This window comes from Pieris brassicae, chromosome Z (genome assembly GCF_905147105.1).
Source record: "Pieris brassicae chromosome Z, ilPieBrab1.1, whole genome shotgun sequence".
In the NCBI taxonomy this organism is placed as follows: Eukaryota; Metazoa; Arthropoda; class Insecta; order Lepidoptera; family Pieridae; genus Pieris; species Pieris brassicae.
Genome location: NC_059680.1, coordinates 10,366,598 through 10,392,454, shown reverse-complemented (window position 1 = coordinate 10,392,454; position 25,857 = coordinate 10,366,598). Strand labels below are relative to the sequence as shown.

The 25,857-nt window shown below is 32.2% G+C and overlaps 1 protein-coding gene across 1 annotated transcript; it reads right to left on the bottom strand.

Annotated features, from left to right (window-relative positions):
* On the bottom strand, nt 1–24,841 carry LOC123718644 (sodium-dependent dopamine transporter-like). Its single transcript, XM_045675331.1, has 13 exons — nt 24,767–24,841; nt 23,760–23,841; nt 23,129–23,249; nt 20,421–20,593; nt 14,149–14,330; nt 11,741–11,855; nt 10,833–10,961; nt 6,779–7,102; nt 5,949–6,068; nt 4,363–4,557; nt 1,402–1,545; nt 1,103–1,231; nt 1–180 (listed from the first exon to the last, which is right to left on the bottom strand). The coding sequence occupies exons 2-13, from the start codon at nt 23,817–23,819 to the stop codon at nt 31–33; spliced, it is 1,842 nt and encodes a 613-aa protein (XP_045531287.1). The 5' UTR covers nt 23,820–23,841; nt 24,767–24,841; the 3' UTR covers nt 1–30.
* Nucleotides 24,842–25,857: the final 1,016 nt, after the last annotated feature.

Here is a 25,857-nt window from a genome sequence, read left to right as displayed (position 1 = left end):
TAGTCAATTTAATAATAAAATTATACAATTTTAATTAAAGTTATTATACGAAATATCAACCACACTTGATTCTCTGTTTCTGGTTGCGCCGGCGTCGAATATATGCCTGAGAGACGACCGATTACTTATTTTTGAATGACGCTTGAATATCAACGGTAAATGATTACATTCAAATTTTTCCTAAAAAAATATAACAACATTTAATAAACTAAAATAAACAAAATTAAATCACCGTTAATTAAGAATCCCCAATTAGCACAAAATATTTTATCCCATTTATATTTGCAAAGTAATAATATATATCACAACATCAAATAGGTAATCTGGTTTCATAAAAGCCTCAAATCGATTTCTTTATAAAATTTAATATACGACACGTAGTAGAAAAATTCAAATAAGTAAGGTAGATTTCCTCGAACACAAGGTCCACATAGCCTTGAATAATCCTGCTTCATTCCCGTGGCTCTAGATAGGACCTATATTAAATGTATACTAGAAGCGTATCGAGTTCTCGGTAGCGGCTATTCAATACTGTGAAATAAGATACACCTTCACCTTGTGCCATAACTGTCATGTACGAGATACACGTGGAAAGTAAACAAAGGATAATCCTTGTGTATAATGTCGAGCTTTCAGTACACGTCTAATACGTTTAGCACTCTAAGGCGTTCGTTAAAGTCCTAATGGTATATTATGTAATTAGATTGTAACCGAAGAAGCAAAATGTGATAGACTAGCGAACATTTTCTTAATTATTACAGCTTAATAACTATCAGCTTAACCCTGTCTGTGAAATTTCAGTGTATATTATTAAGCAAAATTTGTATTTTGTATCGAATAAACTTTACTGGATCGATTTCAAAAAATCACCGCTACATTATCCCGGAGCGACAAAGGCATACATTTCAAAAATAATTAATTAATTTTCCTAACTGTTTAAGCAGGTTTCACTCTCTAAGATACTGCGATAATCGTGTCAGACACATAATACCGATCACCTTCTTTTCTCTGAAAAGTAATCAAGGAATCAAACGCAATCCAATGCAATATATATTCAATTTAACGTCACTGGATAGTTTATTATCATTTACATTCAACTCACAGATAACATGATACAGTTATGTCTGCATTGGCGGCTCGTAACTGTCTCGTCAAAACATTTCCTTCGTTTCCGGTCATCGGGATCGATTGGGCCATATTTTGTACTGCTACGCAATATACCCAATAAATTCTAAAAATGAACAGTGTCTTAATATACAAGTATATTAGGAATTGTTGTACTGAAATGTGTATTTTAGAAATTATTTATATCTATTTCAAATTTGAACTACACCGATACATGTATAAAACGAAATATTTAAAGGTAACGTCAAACGCAATATAAATATAATAAATACTTACGCTTTGTAAAATATATCTTGCAATCGTTTTAATTTGAAATACAGCAACAATTAAAAACGAAAATACCACCCAAACAAATGCTAAAATTTGTTGCTGTATATCATTGAATTTGCTTAGGTCGTTAATTTTATTTACAGTCAGTAGCTGAAAGAAATATTATTGGTTCAACAAATGACCTTATAATTTGGGATAGTATGGCTAAGAGAAGGGTAAACAAAAGCCGACATGATTTGTAATAATTATTGGTTTAACGAAAATACGAATCGCTTGCCTATGATTGGACTAGAGATTTGCTTGACCAATCAGAAGCAAACGCGTCGTCATCGTTACCAGGGACTTCGGGCGGTGGGCTCGGCTACACGTAAGTGAGAGATTCAGGGAACACGCGCTGTTGGTAATTTGGCTTGGTTGTTGGTGAATGAATAACATTCAACTATATATATACATGACACCCAATTATACGTTGCTAACTTTTTTATGATTTTAAAATTATTTCTTTTTTTTCTTATTCTTTTATCAGTTTCTTAAAAATTACGTATTTTTTACATAAATATTCGGATGTTATAATCGTTTACAGGCAAAATTAGAAACAGTTCCACGAAAGACATCGGAAATGACTTTATATATTCCATTCATTTTTTTTTTCATAAAATACACAAAAAAATTATATAAGATTATAAAATAATGCAGATTATTTACAATAAAACCTGTAAAACCCGCACACATAACCTAAAAATATTTTTTAGAGTCGTAAATAGTGTTGGCAAAACTCGAATCTTTCAACTGTTGAGTCGCATCTTGAAGTTATATGAACTCCAACGTGAAGATCTATTTCAGGCATAAGTACACACTTAAATGCAGTTGCTTATAGTTCATAATCTGAGAGCCAAGAAAATATATGCATATTATTTATTTGCCGTTAAAGCTGAATTTTATAAATGATATCATCTGGCGATCCATGTTTATGACTGCAGTTCTGAATATCGCGAGCAAATCCCATCACGATATTTTAATATTTTCTTTTTCCAGCGTCGGTTAGGGGCTTATGGCATTTCATATCTCGTTATAAAACTATAGAACGGAATAAATAATTCCTCTTTTACTGGAGAAAAAAGAAGAAAAGTGTTACACGTGAAAGATTTTTCATTTTTTCGTTACAGGAGGCAAATGGGCAGAAGGTTCATCTCATATTAAGTGATATCGCCACCCGTGGGTACCCATACTGACAGAAGGGTCGCAAGCGCGCTGCCGGCCTTTTAAGAATTGGTACGCTCTTTTCTTGAAGGTCGGTCGGTCGAATTGGTTGATACTTCAGTACTCTGATTAGACCATCGGTGTGCATATACTAAATCTATAACACAGAACAAAGCTATTGATCAACTAACGCATAGAATACCTATAGTAATTGATCTTAATTACACCATTTACCTTTGATATGAACAGAGAAATGCACTAGATAACAAGAATTATTGAGTAAACTAATCCGCAATCCCTCTATTGAATCGAATTATTGATTTCAATTGAATTCTGTATGTGTTAAATACATTTGTTATTGTATTGGAAACCTGTATATGTACATAAATTATGTGAACCTAAATCGATTCGACTGATTATTAGTTCAGCTTGAGTAGTAGGTACAGTACAGAAAAGATTCGAGGATGAATTTAGGGTAACTTTTGTTTCTTAAAAATAATTAATATATTTTAAAAAGTATAAATGGATTATTGAATAAAAAATAGTGATACAGAAATAATACCAAAATATAATAAAACTAAGCTGAAGATATGAATACAAATTTAAAAATCGTTGTTGTACAACGTCAATCAGTGAAACGAGGTCAATTACAATAACGAAAACAATGATTGTAACTACGATTTTGATTTTTTGTGTAAGGTACTTATGGATATTGCTGAGTATAGCTCAAACCAATAATTCAGACAGTCGAAGAAATGTAAAACATACTAGGTGTGAAAGATATATGGGATCCTAATAAGGCCGGACTTTAGAAAAAATGAATCTAGATAATATATATGTCTGGCTTCAATAATGAGCGGACAAACATTATGATAAAAAATAATTAAAGAAAATTCTAATAAAAAAAAACACAAAATATTCTTAAAGTTTAGAAAGTCTTGCCACTGATTGAGCCAAAGGTTGTTCTTTTTTACTGTAAAAGATATTTAGCAAAAGTATATGATATTATAAACAATACGCTTGTGAATCCTTGCCTGTATCATATATAATAATAATAATAAAATATGTTTTTTTATTTTAAGTTCAATTTCATTACAATGTGTAAGATTTGGGAACCCTTTTAAGTAAAAAATATACCTGTGTCAGGGTTTCCAGCTCTTTCATAACAAACTTAGTTATACATTCCTTAAAATATTTAATTTATATATAATTTAGTTACATCTTCTATTAATATGGACCTACAACTTGGAAATTATTACACTGTGACTAGGTAATGTATTAAAAATTTGTACAATTATATCAAAATACACGCACTGATTGGTTTCCATTAAAAATTCATTAAAACCTAATCAATTTCATTATAATGGTAAGAGCCGATAAATATTCCTCTTTTGTATAAACGTAAGAGTATCAACGTATAAACTAGTTGTTACTAGTACAACATATCTTTATTAAAGACCCGTGACCTTTACTTTCCTGTTCACCTTCCTTTTGAGGAGAAATCCCTAGAAATAAAATACTACCGTCCACGTTTGTTAAAGGAAAAGTATAAACGCTTTCAAGCATTGTCCACGTTGACCGTGAATTTCTTTTAAAATCCTATTGTTGCATCAGTTCTCGAAACTGATTTCGCCGGTAAAGCTTTTGAGACTAGCAATCTATGCGAGAGATATTGAACAATGTGTGCACATATGTTCCATCTCTAGCTGTTAAGGATTAATAAAATATATAATATATTAATTAAAGCATGAATTAAATAACTCTTACGCAAAATGTTGCAGGTAGAAGCATCCAAACAGTTCTCCAGTACAAAGTTGGCTTAAAGCCTAGCCAAAATTGAATATCTGCAGAAAATTTCTTCACTCCATACATCCACATAACGATCAAAGCTTTCAAACCGCCTAAGTACAACGAACTTAACTTTTGACCCATCATCAGCCCGTTTAGTTTATTTATTGGCATCTGAAATTAAAAAGTAAATACTCATTTTTTAATCAAACAGCTAACTTCTCTATTCAACATGTTAGTTAGGCATTTTTAAAAGCTACGGCAGGACGCTGCTGTTTTGATATAGAAACTAGAACTTAATAAGTTATATTATACACTAATTTAAACAAATTCCATTATTTTAATTACATACATATATCTCATAAAGATTAAAAAATATACAATAAGCTCGAATAACCAACCTAGCACTTATGAAATGCCAAAAAGTGTATCTTAACTGACTGAGGGTGTACCATACACCAACAAAAAAAAAACCACAAAGGGAATAATTACTAAAACATAAAAGGAAGCTTTAATAACATTAAGACTACCACTTTAATCATTAAAATCCAAAATAAATACTTTTACAAAGAGTGCAAACGAAGTTCAAAAGTGCTTCAATGGAAATTATGGACATCCTAGAAGATCTGACCCTGGATTCACCAATGTTATAGCAATGTTTCATAGTGCAAGACATAAGGTTAATGTCACGAAACGATCAACATAAATAGACTGATCATTAATCGTAAAACAAAATATTTATGGATTATATTTTTTTTAAATTTTACGCATTTGGACAGCCCACATACTGGTATATCTTAATATCTTAGGTAATTTCATTTAATAAATTACAATTATACAAGACAGTCAGAAAGACGAAAGCTTTTATAATACGAAGATAAAACTCAGTAACTTCATGTTAATTTTAATCTGTCATTTCAGTTATTGTGTATATTATGTAAATTAAGTAGCGATGCTTTTAGCTTAAAGTTAAGTCTTATTGTAAGCCTTTAATAGTAAGGTTTTGAGAAAAGAAAATCTAATTGTTTTACTTAAAGTTTATTAAATATGTCTATCTTCCTTACCGTGTTATTTATATAATACAAAAATCCTTCCGCTAACAATATTTTTTCTACAATGTAATTAAAAAGTTTCAACGTAGATTAATAATGCTCTTAATCATGGCTTAAACGAGATTCATGGATTAAACGAGGGTTAATCTATGTTCAAATGCAGCTACTGTTCTAGAATTTTTGTCTTAAAATGAATTTTATATCCCGATGTACAAGACTGCCGATTTTGACTAAGAAAAATGTTTTGACTTGGGATATATGTTAAGTTAACCCTCTATCTTTTTACATTAATATACTCTAAATAGATTTGAAATTTCAAATGCTTTTCTGTAACAGTTATATTTGACACTAGGATTGGAGTCTTCTGAAATATTTCAATATTAATGCCGACTATATATAAAATTGCGATTTCGAAGAAGAGTTTGCTGATTTAGATGTTTTATCACTTAAAAAATATTCTTAACTTGAAAAATAGAACGACAATTCGTATGTAATAAAAGAACAAATGCTTACCACTGTCAAAGGCAAGGATAGAGCAAACCCCATAAAGCACGATATTCCAATAATGTAAATATACTTTACGGATCGGAATTCGTTGTGAAGTAATTTTGATATCGTCAAAGTCAGCATAGCCTAAAATAAATATTACAAAGAGTATATAATCTTTGTTATTTTCAAATACCGCTAATTATTATAAGACAATCAGAAATTAGTTGTATAAGAATAAATCTTTTAAGTCAGTAATTAAACGATTCAAGATTGATAAAAAATGTACAAAGCTTGCTTTGATACATTCTATTGAAACAATAACCAACGAATATGAAACGGGATTTGTTTTAATTAAAAAATTGGCTGCCCCCGCTAACTTTGTTCCGCCTTAATATGATTTGTTTTTACTTTGCCCACCTTTTTACTAGCTACATATATTATATTTTACTATGCTACGCCATACAGATTGTTTGCTTACACAGAATAGAAACCAAAAAAATATTTTTTTCCCATTTTTCTCTCCTTTAAAACCTTCATTAGAGTTCAAGAATAAAATAAATTACTCGAATATACAATACAAGTATTTGCGATTACTTTTTATTTATATAGAAAACTTAACAAGAATAAATATTATAAATGATATTTTATTAGAATGTTTGTTAATTCTTCAAAAAAGAATTTACTACTATTACTTTTAATTTACCTACAAAGTTATATACTTATACTAAATATCATAATTTGCCGTTAACACTTAACGAACGACGCTAAGTAGCAAATATACACGATATTCTCCAACAGTAATTGGTTAACATATAAACTGCAATTACACAATATAATAATAGTGAATAACATACCAGCCCCGGCACAAGAGCCACGGTCAAGTTCAAATACACGTAGAACACGTATAGCTTATGTAGATCCATAAATTCTACGCTCAGCGGTATCATAACGAAGAGCAAATAATGGGGCGTAACAGCTATCTTGATTTCAATGCAGCCAGAAAGCGCTGTATAAAGCGATCTTACTATAAGCGATCTAGCGAACGCAATCGCTGTAGTTACAACAGTAAAAATAACAACTGTCGTATCGATCATAGTAAATGGGGACATCGTACCAAAATCATAAACTCCAATTAAACCTACGCCGAATATTTCGTTCGCTCGACTCAACGATGACGGCTGAAATCAAAATGTTATACTTTAAATTACTCCGGCTTTCATGTCAATGCTTTTCTGATTGGTTTTTATTCCATTACTGAAAAATTCATTTCAATTTGCACCAATCATTGCCCACTTATGAATTTATCTATTAAGAAGCATTCTAGCACGAAATGTTCGATATCCGTTGACGATAACGGGAGATAGAGATGTGTGCATTCATGCTTATTCATACAAGAATAATAATTCGTTCTTATTGGATAGCTTAAAGGCCCTGAGAACGAACTGGCGATACCGGAACCGTTTTACCTACGGTTAAAATGTACCCATGACAGCCACATAAATGTATCTGCACCATGCTACTGATGGGTTATGACTGCACCCGCGCCTTTAAAGGTCTTCACAAGTCTATGTTTTTAGTAGAAGAAACATTCCTATATATCCTAAAAAATAAATCGCTAGTCTAGAACAAAATCAAATTATTAAATAATAAATTCAATAAATTGAGTATGATAATAAACGGTTTAATTAATGAATACTTGTACAACACTCGTGAAGTTTATTTAATTTTGATACAGTAATCCGATGAGGCATTACGTGGGCTTATTTCAATTACTTTGTACTGAATTTATCATAAAAGTTAATTAATACTGTTATCAAAATACCGTATAATTATAACTCTTTCACGTTTCTCGTTTAATTAAACTTAGTATATTATTTAATGGAATTTATATAATGGAGGCCAGGACTATGGCCGTAGTGTAAATGTATGAATGTAACATGTACAGAAACGGCCTAAAAACAGTTTGATTTCCGTTAATAGGTTTTCACGGAATACTACTGCGACTGTGGCGTTCAGAGACGAAGCCAGTATTTTCATTTTTAACATATGTTTCGCGTGGTTTAGTGGACCGTCTAAAATATTCCACAAAAATTAAACAAATACTAATATATATATATAGCGCAAATATATTGCTTTAAATGCCCCTACCAAACCAGATTTCTGTAACGGAAAGTAATATTGTTGTAATATACATATGTGCTAAAAACGAAACTACGAAGTTATAATTCAAAGAACCATTTTGAATATTGTCCCGTATGAATAGATATTCTATAGAGTATATATTGCTTTCTATTTTCATTATAAGCAAATAGGTGGTCAGCCTCACAATGATTTTCTCGACAAAAACGTGCCAATTTCTTACACTGAAGATAAAAATCACACAAATGGCTTCACATAGCAGAATTGAGAAGGAACTTATTTATGAACATCTCGAGACCTTAATTACAGACTGACATAAGCTAAGTCCGAATAAATTCCCTTATTCATAATAACTAAAACAACATCAATAAATCAAACCTTAGAGGTAAGCCATTATAGGGACCCAGATACCGGCCACATAGCACTACACTGTGGCTATTTATTTCATGAAAAGGAAATTTAAACAGACCGAGAAGTACGTTATATTCCTCGTACGAAGTTGCTGTCGAACTAATTAAATAAGCTTTCTGGAGAGGTAACGCTATATATAGGTAACCAACGTTTAGTTTGAAACTCCATCAGAATCGTGTAATGGAGCTTTCAACTTTGTGCTAACCTTGACTTTCCAACTCGATATTCCAATTACTGCATATTGAACGCAAGACCACGTGTGAACTATGTTAACAACACATTATTGACAAGATGGGATTTTCTAACACTATCTTAAATAAAGTATATTTGGTATTGTAAACCGTGTGTATCATACACATACACCTTATCAAGGATTCTTTACAAGGAAAGTACTTCGATACCATGGTAACGAGAACTGTGCCATCTTTCCCACAAAAAGTACAATTATATTTAAAGCATATTTTTTAGTTGCGTACCTAAGTTAGTTTGTGATATTAGGACTTTAAGTGCGAGCAAACTCACAGTCGGGTGTTAACTAAATTCAATTGATGAAATCTATTATTTTCGTAGGCATTAATGGCCTTAAAAGCTCACAACTTCTACCAATGATTCTGACTGTTCTCGTATTCATCTAGTTTTCAAATGATTGGACATCGATATCGAAGTAAGGAAGGTAAGAGAAACCTAACTAATATTTATAGTACAATAAATTACTTAATAACATCTTTAAATTATCACATTTAAACACTCAAGGGTTCAATTCTTAGAAGATCTCAAAATTTTATTAATTATTAATAGTGTCTTTACACTATATTGTCCTGAACAAGCGAGCTTTACTTTTTTTTAAAGTGACACATTGCTTTAATCAAGTAAATATTTACAGAAATAATTTATTTAGTATCTGTTTCACAAAGTACGGATAAGTTCTGTTTCAGGTAGGATAAATACTATTGTTGCGCTTCACGACTGTCAGATAGCGATTCGTCACTTAAAGTCCATCATAAGTTATGAGTCCGATGAAACGCGAAGTTTCTTATTCGGAACTTTTATCTTTCAAATAATTTATGTGTTGCATAGCTATTTGGTACTTTATCCACACATTGTGAAACAGACCCTTAGTATCTTAATAAACTTATGTTACATTTCTTGTAACACAAATGTTCATAAATGTATAATTAATAATATCATTTGACGATAACAACATAAGTTAAATTATTCACTTCATCGAATATTTAATTAACGCAAATTTGGTCAGATAAATTAATATATTCACAATAATAATATAGTAATCATTGAATACATTATAATTCATAATTAATAGAAATACAACAACAATAATGTTATGGCAAATCGACTAATGAAAATTAAAAATCATATTTAGTCACAACAGTTACGGCTTGTACAAAAATGTCTACTCAAAGGTATAGTTTATTAGATTAAGTCTAAAGTCATTTTAATAAAAGCGTTTTCCGCTGTGAAAAGCTTCAAAGGAATTTAAAATAAATATTCTCGTAGCTAAACAAAACTTAATAAAAATCTAGTTACAAGGTTAAGGTTACCTATGAGCCAGTCTTCGCCTTCGCTTGATATTAAATTGTAATAAGTAACTATTAAATATAAAATTTTATGCAAGTCTAAGCTTCAGTCTCATTATGTGGGTGTAACATTACTTTTAAGAAATACGAATCCCTCAGCCTATGTATTTTGCTATGGAACGAATTAATAACTTTATGCAATTACAATTTCAACTTTTCATCTTATCGCCATTATCACAAACTTCAAATATATTTTAAGTTATCAAACTAAATAAATCCTGTGTGTAAAATACTTAAAAAATTCTTAATAATTCTAACTATAAGGGCCATAATCAAAAATTGAATTTAAATAATTTATAGAACTTAAGACGAATATTATATTTAGTCATTATCACCGCTGAGACAGGTGTCTCAAAAACTTAGGAAAAACGTATGTTTGAAAATAGATAGTGAATGGAATTTATACAGAAATATGTACTTTAAAATACCGGAATAATTGTATGTTAATTTGAGTGAATGTTCCAAGCTGTGTTAAATGCCGTGTGCCTATTAATATGACTATGTGATATAAATGATACTACATATTTGCAAGTGTGTATAGTTAATATTATACATATATAAATTGGGTCGTAAAAACTTTGTTGGACGTTCTACGAGACCGGGGCACGTTTCTTACATATTTTTAACACAACGAAATGCGTTACAAATATATATAGCTAATAATACTACTCGTAGTTAATAATAGGTTAGCAAAACGTGCACATTCTGATTTATTTGTTCAATAGCTAACATGTCATTTACATGATACAATAAATTTACTCACGTATTTTTTCCTTGGCTGTGTCAAATCCAATATTTGATAGAACGCCGTCGTGGTGTATGACGTAAATAATAACACGATCACAATAAAGAGCGTTGATAGCGTCCTCCAAAGAAATGTAATTTTAAATAGCTGTAATTTATACCACAATATCTTTTGACTTTTCAAACATCAATAAATAACAAGCATAAATAAATTCTGCCAAAAACTACGGGTAATTATATCGTCTTGCACAGAACAACGATATCGGCGAACGAGCGAGTCACGGCGTTACACCGACATGTACAATCTAAATGTGTGTAAAGAGTTACCTGCCTATAATATTATCAAAAAATAGATACAGGCATTAAGAGGTTGTAATATTCGGAACTATTTTGAACTGAAAATGAAAACAAAGGGCACGCGTTCTAAGCTACACTTAAAAATAAAAATTATTATTTATTAGCAAGAATTGGTGTGCTACAAAAATGTTATGGTGGGTCTATTTAACGTTCGCATTTGTCTTAAAAGCAATTTTACTTAGAAGTATATATACATTATAATTTTTTAATTATACTTTTACACACGAAACTGCCAAGACTATTATTATTTTTACCACTATTATTACATTATTTTTCTTTTTTGCGTCTCATGCACAAGCTAACTGGTGTGGTCTCTGACCAGCGACGTGGAACACGTCTGCTCCACAGCATATTGCTGAGCCAGGGCCAGTTACAACTTAAAACCACAGTATAACACACATAAGATGTACATTATTCCTTTGTTTTCTTTCCATAATTTGTTGATATTTTTGATTATTATTATTATTTTGTGTATTTCGTTAATAATAAATTTTATGTCTGTCTATCTGTCTGTATGTATATCATTATAGTCAATCCTTATACTCATTGCTATATATTCTAAATACATACCTTTAAAAGAGCTCTATCAGCGATTGTTGAGATAAAAAAATTGAACAGCCAAACGATAGCAATGATGAAGAACTTTGTCGACAGGTTGTTTCTATCAAAGTTTATGAAGAGTTTTCTGAAAAATATGCATTGAAACTTTACGAGCAGATTTGTTACCGATATAAATTGTTGAACTCTGAGTTTCTACTTGTTTGACTAGTTCTGTTATAAAATCATTTTCATCAAGAGATGTACTTTTTATAATTTAAGGTAGAAGAAGATTAACGCTCACTAGAGATCGCATTATAGGGTTTTTTCTTAGTCTCCCTAAATTAGTCGTTAAGTATTTCCAAGTCTGGACCGGATTGAGACGTCTGGTGGCCTCGGGGCAACAAAAGGGTGGAGGACCTCCTGGCCCAAAATTATCTTCCATATAAAATAAACAAATATTTTAAGTTCATTTTTTCAAACATTAATTTATTGTAAAACCAAGTAGATTATTTTAGTATTTAACAAACGTATAAAATATATCAAGAGAAAAGTCGTTATTAAAAAACATTTTTTTTGCGTAGTCTCTATTGAGGGGCCCCTCTTTTGTGGAGGCCCTGACCCTGTTCAAGACCATTAGTTAGATACACCACACAGATAAATGATTAATTGGATGATACACACACACACGTGAAGATTCCGCTAAATGTATTCTTGGCGGAAATCAATGTTTCATATCAATAAATATTTACTTTACATAAGTAATGCACTTTTCTTTAATATATATTGCAACTGATGTGTGTGTGTGTGTGTGTGTGTGAGTGTTTTCTGATAATATTTTTTAATAGTTTTGCTATTACGAGTATATAGTGTATGTATATTGGGGTGGTTGACTGTACTTTAGTTATTTATAAAAAATGGCTATTCTTTGAACCAGGTACATTTTCTATTGCTTAAAATGCATAACTTTGACACGGCCCATCAACGTTTAATATACTTACTTTATTTTAGCTTTTAGTAATCTAAGTCTAATATATTTTGATAAATAAGGTTCGTTAGTGTTTTTTCAATGCTATGACGATTACATTGTTTATAAATTCGACTCGACTTCGATGTCGATGATTCGAGTTCGACTGATATATACTTAAAGACGAATATATACGATATGTATACGATATATATACGATAATATATCAGTCGAACTCATCCCGCTGTTCCATTTTTAAATTTGATTGACAACCATGTGTCTTTTTCGTTTTATTAACTTAATTATTAGAGAGTTCATCAACGGCCAGCTAAGCGTTCCTTGTGGTAACTTAACTGTGAACAACTAAAAATAAAACCAGGTGACATTCGAAAAACGACAAGGTTCTTTCCATAACACACAGTAACGAAATTTCTCACATCAGTTTCTAACCTAACGGTCGCAATATTCATAGAATTTATAGTGTATTTTCGCTCTCATTTCAATGTATCTCCAATACATTAACTATTTGTTTTCTCTATAGGATTAAAAAGGTTTTACTCCCTTCGCAAAATGGAAAATAAATTCAATATTGTTGAGTTCTACATTTCAACTAGAAGCAACGAGCTTAAGTAGGTAACTAGTTTAGCATTGCACTGTGAGATTTTAATGCTATTGATAAATTGTACAGAAGAAATATTTTATATTAAGACTTTATCTGTTGGAATTAAAAATAATATGCTTGCAGATTTCACATATGATTGATGATTTAACCACGCGTATTATTATACTATGAACACAGGCTAGAGTTAGTTACACCTACCTAAAAATGACAATTACTCCTCTCGTATCACTGATCAACTAGAATATGTGAAGCAGGCAGGAAGTTCATCTTCTAAGCGATGCGAACTAGCAACGACGAAGCTAAACACGTAGTGCGAGCACTCAGAATGTCAAACAGATTATCCATTTGACATTACACCTGAACCACGCTGTACGCCTGGATGTCCGATGATGAAAATGTGATAATAGGGCTGTGTTACTACTAACCGTTTCATATAATTTGCATTCCCCTACAAATCCCCTTATTATATATTACAAAATAATAATCAGTTTAACGGAGTCAGTCTTATACGCAAGAACACTTTAAAACAAAAATATTAAAAATATCTTTTGTGTCAGCAATATTGTTTTCCTACCATTTACTATTTTTTTCTTTCAAATACTTATAAAACCAAGAATCATGCGAAATGTATCTTAAAAGAGCTATAAATAATGTTCACTTAAACTGATCAGGTGTCTGTTACCTCGCGCGTGTCGACAATAGTGACAGAAACTTTCTGACGTTAACAAGTAGACACTAGGTGTTTTTCGAATGAAACGCTCTTTAATGTCATTTACACAGGGATGATAACAAATCCACCTTAAGCCATATAATTAAAAGTAGAAACTTCATTTTAAAAGAAAAAATACTTACTCATAATGAAAATGCACTGAGGTTGTTAATATATTTGTAATATTTTTGGCTTTGCATCGTAGAACCACGTCTTCTGACGGTATACATATGGCATTTTTTGCCTTCTGGCAATTCACCCAGCCAGGGCTCATAAGAAAGGTAATAGCCAGAAATCGTAACGAATCAGCCAGATTTGTCGCATTCTGTGAAAACACTATTTATAAGTTTTTAAATTTACTTATATTCTTAAGTAAATTTATATCACTGGCAACCCAGAGATTGTGAATTCGATCCCCAGCTATACACTGAATTTTCTTTCATGTGTCAATATTTTAGGGAAAATATCGTAGGGAATTCGTACCAAGACTCAGACGACGTAACAGGCACGATATACGTGGGTGACACTGAAAATGTTTGAAATCTAAAACTCTTGTTACACGTGAAATTGAAGCTAACGCGAGAAAATTTTCGGTCAATGATTTATTATGACTTTCATTGTGGGCTTAATAATAATAAGCTGAATGAAGCCCCATCTCGTGCCACTAGTTACAATTGGTTTAACGAGTTTAAGCGTGGACGTAGCAATCTCAATGATGAGCCGCGTGAGAAACGTTCTTTAACAGCGACTACTGAAGATAACATTAGTGCTGTGCGACGCATGATAGAGGAAGATAAGAGATTGACCTATCAGCAGATACGGGCAAGCCATTGGTATGAGTCAAGTTCAAAAAATATTACAAGAAAATTTAGGCGTGAGGAAGCTTTGTACCAGATGGTTTCAACATTCTTTAACCGAGGAACAGAAACACCTTCACATGGATTGGTGTCGCCAAATGTTAAATAAGTTAAACGGCGGTGCCTTAAATGCAGTATTTGACATTGTCACAGGTGATGAAAGGTTATATTGCTACGAACCCGAAACCAAAAGACAATCAGCTCAGTGGGTGTTTCCTTTCCAGGATCAGCCAAGTAAGAAAAAGAAAGGAAGAAGTCAATGAAATGATAGTTGTGCTAGAAGATAGAAGGACAGTTACTGGAGACTGGTACGTAAATCGCTGTTTTCATTTTGTATTGGAAAAAAATTGACAACAGCGCCCTCGAAGCAGGATACTGCTTCACCACGAAAATGCCTCAGCGCACTCCGCAAAACAGACTGTTGAATATTTGACTATGGCAGGTTTCGAGATAATGAATCATCCGCCATACAGTCCTGACCTGGCGCCCTGCGACTTTCATTTATTCTCAAGAACTAAAGATGAAAGTCGAGACATTCGCTTGTCGAGCCCTGAAGATGCGGTGAAAGCGTACGAAAATGCCATAGAAGAGAGCCCTAAAGAAGAATGGGGTCACTGCTTTTCTCAGTGGTTCCTTCGAATGCAACAATGTGTAGTGAGGAACGGAGATTACTTCGATAAACAAGAAAAGTATTGGCAACTTTCTACATTAAACCCTTTTTCATTTTCTAAACATTTTCAATGTTACCTAGGTACTACTTACATTATACATACTTGCTTATGAGGAATAAAATAACCTTATAAGGATGTGTCTCATACCCCTTCAACATTTATTAACTTCTGCATGAATACAGACCGAAAGCTCTATAGCTTAAAATACTATTACTTTAGTTAAAATATTGTAATTAGAAATTTGATATTAAATATAACTACACAGTTTCAGCGGTGCGAGTTTTGTTAATTCATTATGAATATGGAGAGTATCGATTTCATTGCGAGCTTAAACTTGTTAACGAGTTTGATGCAAGTCCGCAAAAATTAATGAAATACCTCGAAAACTGATACATGTTTATTTTAATGTCATTAAATAAAAATGTATAACTAGCAATTGCAACTGTGTATACTTATACAGACGTTTGTTACACTATCGTAATTCCTTCTTATCCACCACTGTATTGCCAAATCAGGACATAACAGAAATACCCTTTTCAACGAAAATCCTACATCGATAAATCATATTTATAATATTCTATATATTCATAGTTTAATACAGTTCCAGTAATGACTGAAAAAGGCCATACACAAATATCACAGCACAGAAACATTTAATCAATACCATCACCTGCTAATAATCCTACCTCAAACTGTTTGTTTTTAACTAGAAGTGAATGAAGTGAGAATTTATACATATTATAAGATACATTCATTTTAGATTGATTGCAAAAGCTCCTTGCATTACAAACTTTGTTGAGTGTGTAATTTTTTCTTAATTCTGTTTTTCTACGCACTATCCAAAATTTGAAACGAAAAAGATTCACAAAGCAAAATAATAAAGCGACAGAAAATCTATGAAATATACAAGTAACCATTACATAAACAACTAATTAAACAGATACAAAAACAAATTTCAAGTTCAAAGTCAATAAGCTTGTTAGTGATTTCACTCCTGACTGCAGAGAAATCAAAGTTGTAAATTCTATCGAAGTTACTTTCACTAATTGATGGAACAGATGTAAAACGTTAACAGGTACAAAGCTGTATTGATTTGAAGTGTATTCGATCTTTTATGCATGGGTTCTTTTAACAGGGTTTGTTACCAATTTTTGAGTTTTAATTGTTTTTATGTTTAGAGGTATTGCCGAACCGTAACAACTTAGAGAAGCCTAAAAATCCCACATTTTTATAAATGGGTTAAGTATTGCACTTAAGCTCAATTGGGTTGATTGCCCAAAACTTTTATCAAAGATAAACGAGCAAGGTTTGGATATCCATAGTTAATAGTTGCTCCCTCACATTTTAAAATCGTTTTTTGTTTAGTTTTTGTAATTTTAATTGTTTTTTCTTTTATAAAACAGGAGGAGCAAACGCAAACGTGCAGGAGGCTCACCTGATATTAAGTGATACCGCCGCATATGGACACTCTCAATGCAGTGCTCGCGAGGGCGTTGCCAGCCTTTTAGGAATTGGTACGCTCTTTTCTTGAAAGACCCTCAGTCGATTTGGTTCGAAAATACTTCAGTGGATGGCTGGTTAATTAATTAACTATTAATATTGTATTACCCAAAAGTGCTTGTCACATAAAAAATTGTATATTGTGATACTTTTACCAATGTATCAGTGCAGAGCGTTGGTTAGTTTTTATCAATAAAATACCCTCCAGCACTGCCTCGGCCTTGTGGTGGAGGGTTATGTGGGCTTCTATGCATACCCTTTATACAAGTTCACATTTGAACATTTATTTTTCTTTTCCTGTAGTATCTGTACGTCCTAATGATCGAATATTATAGAAATGTGATTGTTCATAAACGTTGCAACAACACACACTTTCACGTGTACTAAAATGTATTCTAGTTTTCAACCGTATTTAATCATTTAAAATATTTATAAAAACATAAAACAGGACACCAATTTTAACAGCGCCTATATTCTTCTCATCATAATAAATTACTTTTAATAATAATTATGATACTATTCTAATCGAACATTGAATAGCCGTTAATTTAAAGATCTAACAATATTGGTAAATCAAATAAACTACAGAGTTCGAACTGATTTGACTTTGACGTTGTTAATTTATAAGCTCTGTGACATAAAAATAATGACAGCTGACAGTAACGCCATTGCTCCAACGTATATATTGTTTGTAGCAAAAACTATTGTGGTGCCACATTCTTTTAGGCCTGGGTCTCAGACTTATGTGTCTGTTTAATGATACTCAGTTTTTTTCTAATAGAAAAGTAGGTGATCTGCCTTCTGTACCCGACACACACGTTGACGTTTTGGGTCAAAGCTGGTATTCTCACGACGTACTAACGAGTGCTTAATGCGCAGATAGCTGTCTATCTATATAGTCCATTTTACATGGCCTGGGTTCGAACCAACGACTTCTCAGGGATGAGAGTCACACGCTGAAGCCACTTAGCCAACACTGCTTGCTTTATAGTGAATCCTTATTTATTTCAACATATTATTTCCGGTTTTCAAACAATTCAATTAGCTTTGTATAAATTGGAATAATATAAATATTACGAAACGGATTCTAATTTTCTAGACTAGGTTTTACACTGAAAACTATGCAAGCGCTATTGTACGTAATAAGCTGATTACAAATGCTGAAACAAATGTTTGAATTTCCAACTAAGAGAAGATTTGAGGAAACATTTTTAATATCAAACTACACAAAAAAGAAATGGATTCCTTGAAAATTATTAGGAAGAACAATTTCCCTTATCGCAAATATTAAAATATTTGTTCTGAAATATATCTGTTACTTTGAAAATCACGTATCTTCTCATCATAGACGTGTTCTTCCCCAATGTCACTGTCACTAGTAAGACAGAACACGTGTAACGTCTACGTCCCACGTGTTAAGCCCCAAAATCCCTCGTCTGAAGACCATGTCACGAATGTTTAGGTAGCTTCAGACTGTCTCTCTTGGTTTCACGGTTAGAGGAATATCGTCCATTTACTATTACTACAACATTGTAAGGTATATATCTACACTAGATGACCCGGCAAATGTTGCTTTGCCATATAAATTTCTTACAGTGGAAAATGGGAGCTGTTTGTAGAAAGGTGAATAGTGTATGTTAGAAACATTACAAATAAAAAATATCGTGGTGGCCTATCTATATACTTAAGTATAAAAACAACGTTTACGACCTACGAAACCAGATATCAATATCGGACAAGCCGTTTCGGGGTTGTTATTTATAATTATTGTACCTCGGGAATGTATATTGTATATATACCTATTATGTGCTTAAAAATTAAGATCAACATAGTCAACATAGTGGTTTAATGTGCGTTTCTCAATCAAGATATCAAACACACGATGCGCTGCAAACAATATTCGTGAGAGAATGTCATAAACTAATAAGTCTCGACTCTGAATCTTATTCAGAAGATTATTTTACAGATGATTTTCTATACATATTGGCCATTTCAATTCATATGTCATCCATTTCTGGCAAACGTATTGGTTTATTGAGAGCTCACTGCAAATAATAGACTCGACTGTTTACAATTGTTGTACAATATGATTTGAGTGTGTGATGTATTATAGCGTCGAGGCTTACATTCAAAAGAGTAAAGGGATTTCAATGTAGATTTTAATGACAGTAAGTCAAGTAATTGACATAAAAGTTCTAGCACATTTAATTGGTTATAGTAATAATATTGGTTGGTTTAACCAGCCAATTCATTATTAATCCTATCATTGCAAACTCTATCCTGGCCTCGATTGCACCCATTTACATGACAATGACGTCGTCAAATATTGGGTGTATGACGAGCCGATTTATACCTACAGAATATGAGCAAGTAGAAGTTGCGCTCATAGAAAAAATTAATAGCTTAAAATATTGAACAATTGCAGGTTCAGCAGATCAAGTTGCATCTTACGCCCCTAAGTCATAATGGTGTTTATTGATTTAAGTCGTATTCTTGCTGAAGGCTGAATGTAATTCCACCAAAATAAACTGCAGCAAATTTCTTTACAAACATTTTGTGCAAACTATAGTAGAACACGTACTAAGCGCATATCGCGTTTGGCTTCTTTCTCCAACGTGTAATGCTGTGTGTAACTTTTGTAAGCGCAGTTTTGCACACTTGTTCACTGATAAGATTTTCTGTCAATCGAATATATCAATGTCTTGTCAATCGAATAGGCAAGTAGGTGATCAACCTCCCGTGTCTGACACATGCCGTCGAACCTTTGGGCTCAAGACAACTTGTTTTTCTCACGATGTTTTCCTTCACCGTGCGAGCGAATGTTAATGTTAAATGCGCACATATAAAGAAAATATCAATTGGTGGGACCCAGAGATCGAACCTACGATCTCAAGATTGTGAGTCGCACGCTGAAGCCACTAGGCCAACACTGCTCTAAATAATTAAATTAGACATATAACACTGCTCTAAATAATTAATAATGTAAAAATCAAATCTTAAACTCACATTCCAGCATACGGCAGATTTGAATAGGCTTCGGATGTTTGAAATTGTTAAAAATGTGTATTTATTTACATCTACAGCTAACAATTAATTATTTACAACAATAAGCAAGTACTAAACACATAGCCCAATATGGAATATATACTTTATACAAAAAGATTCAAACGTTTACAAAAGAAAAAAAACAATGAAGTTACTAAAATCGTGATAAGTAATTCCGGTGTGTTGTGATGGTGTGAAAGTGAGTGTATGTATAATATTTTACATATATGAAAGAGGTATCAATCTATATTTAGGAGATAATTAGACGTTTATTTCCTATAACTGATGCAATTCTACGAGCAAATACACAAGTATACACACTATACTTTTGGATATACTTACAATTAGCGCCAACAATGTTGTTTGCAATAGAATACCAAACGACACACCTCTTAGTAACGGATTTAGATTTTCATTCGTGTCTAATTTTCTTGTGTACTGTTTTATGAAAAAGTCCATAAACATATACGCCATGCCTATTGTTAGTGCACTAACAATAAACTCCACAAGCGTCACTGCAATTAAATAAAAGAGATATATGTAAAAAAATCTGTTAAGAAAAAAAAACTTGGCAATTCCTCACGTCCGCCCTGGAATTAAGAATTGGCAGTTAATGTAAAAGTAAAATTACTCAATTTGTTTATTTTCTATTCAAATTTATTGTTTATTAAATATCAAGTTTAACCACTTTATTGAGCCTGATGACCTGGCTGATGATGTAGGAGATATTATAGTACTTGTGCGTAGGCATAGGCACATTTTTCATTAATATCCGTTTGTTGGAAGAGCCTTCAACAACTCATTACTTATCAACTATACCACAACAATCTTCATGTTATCGCAAACAAACATACTTTTGGCCTGTTAAATATGGATCGTGATTTTTATACCATGATATCATCGTAACTAATGGAAGCGCATGCTAGTCTGGAGAAGTCATTCACCCTCAAATGTGGTGTTGATGGTTGGAAACCGTAATAGGTTATGAAAATGAAATTTTGTGTCACTAAGGAATTTAAAGGCTGTAATATTATTCCATTCGTGAGATATAAATATTATTAACCGGTAATTTTTATATCTAATTAACCAGACATCGTTCATACATACATATAAAACCTATACCATTTATAATTCAATTGGCGACCGTTGGACATTGGACAGAAACTAATCTCATCTAACGAAACTTAGTAGCTCTACCTATACCGCGATGTCGTAAACGGAAATACGTTTTACAAAAAATTATAAACGAAATCGCTATTGAAGTTACGCGGTAAGCTTGCTCATTGTTAACATTTTACTCGCGTAAATGGATTCTCGGGATAACGATATTGTTTGCTGTGAAAGACACTGAGACCTTGTTTGTGTGTAAAGATAAGTTAAGTGAAGGGAACGAAACAATGTAACCCATATTGAGAGCACTTATTCATATAGGTTTTAAATTACATATAATGTTTACACAGGTAACATTGTCTTTTATCTCGTAACGGCGGGGTTTGATTTTCACTTTGTCCGTTATGAGATTTTTACTTTTTAAAAACGGTACAACAACCTTTGGTAGAATCTATTAAAAAACACAATATTGGCTCAATTTCCAAATAGCGCAATAGGTGCAAGCTCCGTCTAGAGTCCTGAAGCTGAGCCACGTCCATGTAAGTAATTACACGCCTTGTGAACTGAAAGACGTTACATTTCTCAAAGACAGAGCAAATATTCTGAATACAGAAAAGTGAATAGGTTGAGTGTGTGTATCTTCGCCAGCCATCAAGCATGATTGCGGTCACATACTTTTTCTAAAAAGGCTTTGATGAAACATTCTTGACGTGACTTACTTGACCTTACGCGTCTTATACAAGTCCATATAATAAATATTGTCCTAATAATAATAAGGTGACGCTGTAATCGGTGAAGTTGATTTTGATTCATTAATAATTCATATACAGGTAACTAAACAGCCCACTATGCCTGATATCAATCTAATTAACGCAACCATACAAGGAAAGATAGGAGTAACACCGAGCAGACAAGATTAACATCCTATATATAGCACAATTATTATGCGAAGTCAGGCTGGTGAGAATGTAAAACAAATTACGAATGAATAGTGTAATTGTGATTGGACAAACGGACTAATGTTTCGCATCATATCGCGTATGAGTACGTATTGGATTAGATTGACCAATCACAAACCAACGCAACATGTCGTTTCGTTTTATACGATAATATTTTAATATTCAACAATTACACTTCATTGCGGTAGGGATTTTTAATTAACATTTAACTTTGTTTTGTCTATTTTCTTTGCACTTGAACTTATCAATAGCATAAAAGAAATGCTTTGGACTTAAAGTAATTAACATAATTTGAAGTATGTCTGGCTAAATTATTACACTGTCCGTTTTATAGTTAAATTAAATTAATTAATAGGAGGTTTAAAAAAATAGTACAAATAGTGTTAGAACTCGGAAGTCGTGGGTTCCAAGCTTGACTGAGCAATTATTTTTGTGTCTAAGATTTGTTATGGTCAACGAAAATACTGTGGGAAAATTGGCGTATTGTGATTATTGATGATGTCTGTCAGAGATGGTTGATCACCAACCAAAGAATATATTTTAAAAAAAGTCAGCAGGAACATTTGCGGCGTATTGTATTTGTATGTTTTTAAGAACCTTGTCAATTTATAATGAGGACGCGGAGCTGTCGTTTATACGCCCGCATTCTAGATAGCCACTCAAACTTAAATCTCACTCACTCAAGGTTCTGTTTAAACTTTCATATACATGTGCGTAACCGGAGAATTTGAATATAATAGAGAAGATATCCTACACCAGTCTTACAATGCAACTTAAACCCAGAGTATTATAGGATCCGAGAGTTATACAGAATAATAGTCCAATTGAGTCTGCGTATGTACTTAAGTGCTAGTATATTTGCTACGAGTGGGTCTCAATAGCCGCCGTGATCCAATCGGCCCAATTGAGATAGAAAGGATTCTATGCTAAATAATTTCTTAATTTACCTTACATATTATGTGTAGACAAAAATATACTCACTGTTTTCTATGACAACTTTAGAAAATATATCAAATGAAAATATGGAGGAGCTATACGCATATCCAATATATATGAACTTCTTAATACTATCCCATCTGAAGTGGACATCTGCATGGAACTCCTACAAACGATTATTTTGATATAATGCGTTCTGAGAAACAAATACATTCTTTGCGCCATTGCATTAGCACAAATGGAATATGTATATATATATATATACGCTAAGAAAAACACTTTTTGAACGGATTAAAGCTATGTATTATTATTAAAAGTATCACAGCTGCAGAGAAAGTTGTTTTATCTGTATTTATTGTCCGAAGAAGATGGCTATTTTAACAAAAGACAATACTATATAAAAACGTTATCAATTGAAAAGGCTGTTTAACCACGTTTTTTTATAATGAACTGTGGGTTAAACATAGATGGTGCATTAGATTAATATCTTTATTATCGTATAGATAGCCTTAACCTTCAAAAGACAAATATAAATTTAACAAATGTCGTACTATTAGTTTGTGTGATATAGTATTTTGAGTGTAGCTTTTGAAAATACACTATTAAAGCTTAGGCATATCTTACTGCATCAGAAATATTTTACGCAAAATAATTAAATTACTTTGAAATAACTAACATTTTTATCACTAAATGAAGTGGACGTGCTAGTTGTGAGGTCTACGGTAGTCTTATGCATTTCAGTCGAGCACCAAGTTGAACTGAAAAAAATAATGACGTAAGTATCAATATTCATTAAAGCCTGCAAAAGTAGAGCATGATATGGAGTTACTAATTAAAATAAGACTGAAAAATGTTCCCATCCACTCATTCCGCTGGAATCCTTTGAATGAATCCATCCACTACAGTGTAAATAGAATTTCATATAATTTCAGTAGAATTTTTCAAAGGGTTATGAGATAAGTTAACACTGAATCTCTTACTCAAAAATAAAATAAATCAGACGATAAATAAAGCTTCGTTTTTTTAAACAATTGGCAGAATTTTAACATGTTAATAAAACTGATTTGGTTTTGTGAAGAAGGCTGTGTTTCGAAGCATCTAATATAAAGCTTTTAAATCCAAAAATTGCCAAGACATTGCTTTCATAAAATTTCAAATTAAGTCAAAGATTTGATGACCGAACATCATTATTTATTAAATGGATTCAGATGAATACTTTGAATAGTATAATAACTATTAATTAAGCAAGATAATGTTTACATTACGAATCAGTAAATCGACCGAAAAAAGGCACGTAGCGGCAGACTCTTAGCCGTAAATGCAAGATAGATGCATCATATCTTAAATTTTGTTGCTTTTTATAGCATAAAGCAAATATAATACTAACCAAACAATAATTGCATAAAATACAGGCGAGCAAAATAAATGTCAAATGAAGTTATTTGCGTAAATTCATTGGGGATTTGAACAAATATCAGAGAAATCATGTATGTAGCAGTCCCAATCTATACAGTTTCAGTATATCCAACCAACCCGCACACATTTTGCGGATTCAGAGCTGAATTTTAGTTTGCATGTACAAAAATATAACGCTTCATATGGAATTATTGACTCGCAAATTTAATGCGATATTCAATACAGTTTATTCCTCTTTTAAAAATTAGTTAACGTTGTGTGTTTTACCTTCTAAATTCTCAGAATATTCTCGAAATAATTTATGCTTCGTAAATCATTACATTAAGATACTTATACCACAAATTTTCATAGAGATACTACTGTCATTGAACGTCAACTTGATTGATTAAAGAATGACATGAGTTACTATTTAAGAAACTTAAATTATGTGAATCTGTGCTTATAGAAAGTTTTGGCCGTATAGTAATAGGAAAAAGTTTTTTTTCTTTTTTCATAAAACAGGGCAAATGGGCAAGATTCTGGCCTGATGTTTTTCCTCTTCTTGAGCTCTTTTCTTGTAGAACTCAAAGTTGAATTGGTTCGGAAATACTTAATTGGATAATGGGTCGAATGCTCAGTTGTGAAATGACTTGTAATACAATAAAATATTTCTTGAATATATGTTTCACTAAGCCCGTTGGTGGTTTTTGTTTATAATTATATTCACAAACGCTTGCCAATGATTATATTCACAAACTGATACATTCATTCATACTCATAACATACACGAAGAGATAAATCAACGATGAGAACAAACCCATCAATTCATAACTTATAAAAAGTAAAGGAAAATTGATTTCAAAGTGTGAGAGGAGCAATTACGGATATCCAGACCAAGCTTGCTTATCAGAATGCTCATCTCTGGATATCGGTTAGTTCTGCCCATTTGTTTGTTTGGTTATTTTATATGAAATATTTTTAATATAAATACAGAAATAATTTGCGACGGTGGAACTACATTTTTTCTGTCCACCGTAGCATCGACGTATATTATACTTAGGAATAAAATTGACGAAATTAAATTAAAATATGAAGTAATTGGTAATTTTTTGGGTTTTTACAATATTAAACAATTTGTGTAGGAACGTGTGAGTGTAGGGAGCTGTTATTAAAGCTCGTACCGTGCATTGTTGGTCTATCCAAGTATTACATAAATAAATAAATGAGTGATGTTACAACCTTTTTAGGTCTTGGCCTGAATTTCCTTATCTATGGTGATCAGCCTCCTGTGCCTGACACAAGTAGTAATTTTTTTGGGTCTAACACAGGCTGGTTTCCTCGCGATGTATTCACCGTTCTAGCGAATGTTAAATGCGAAC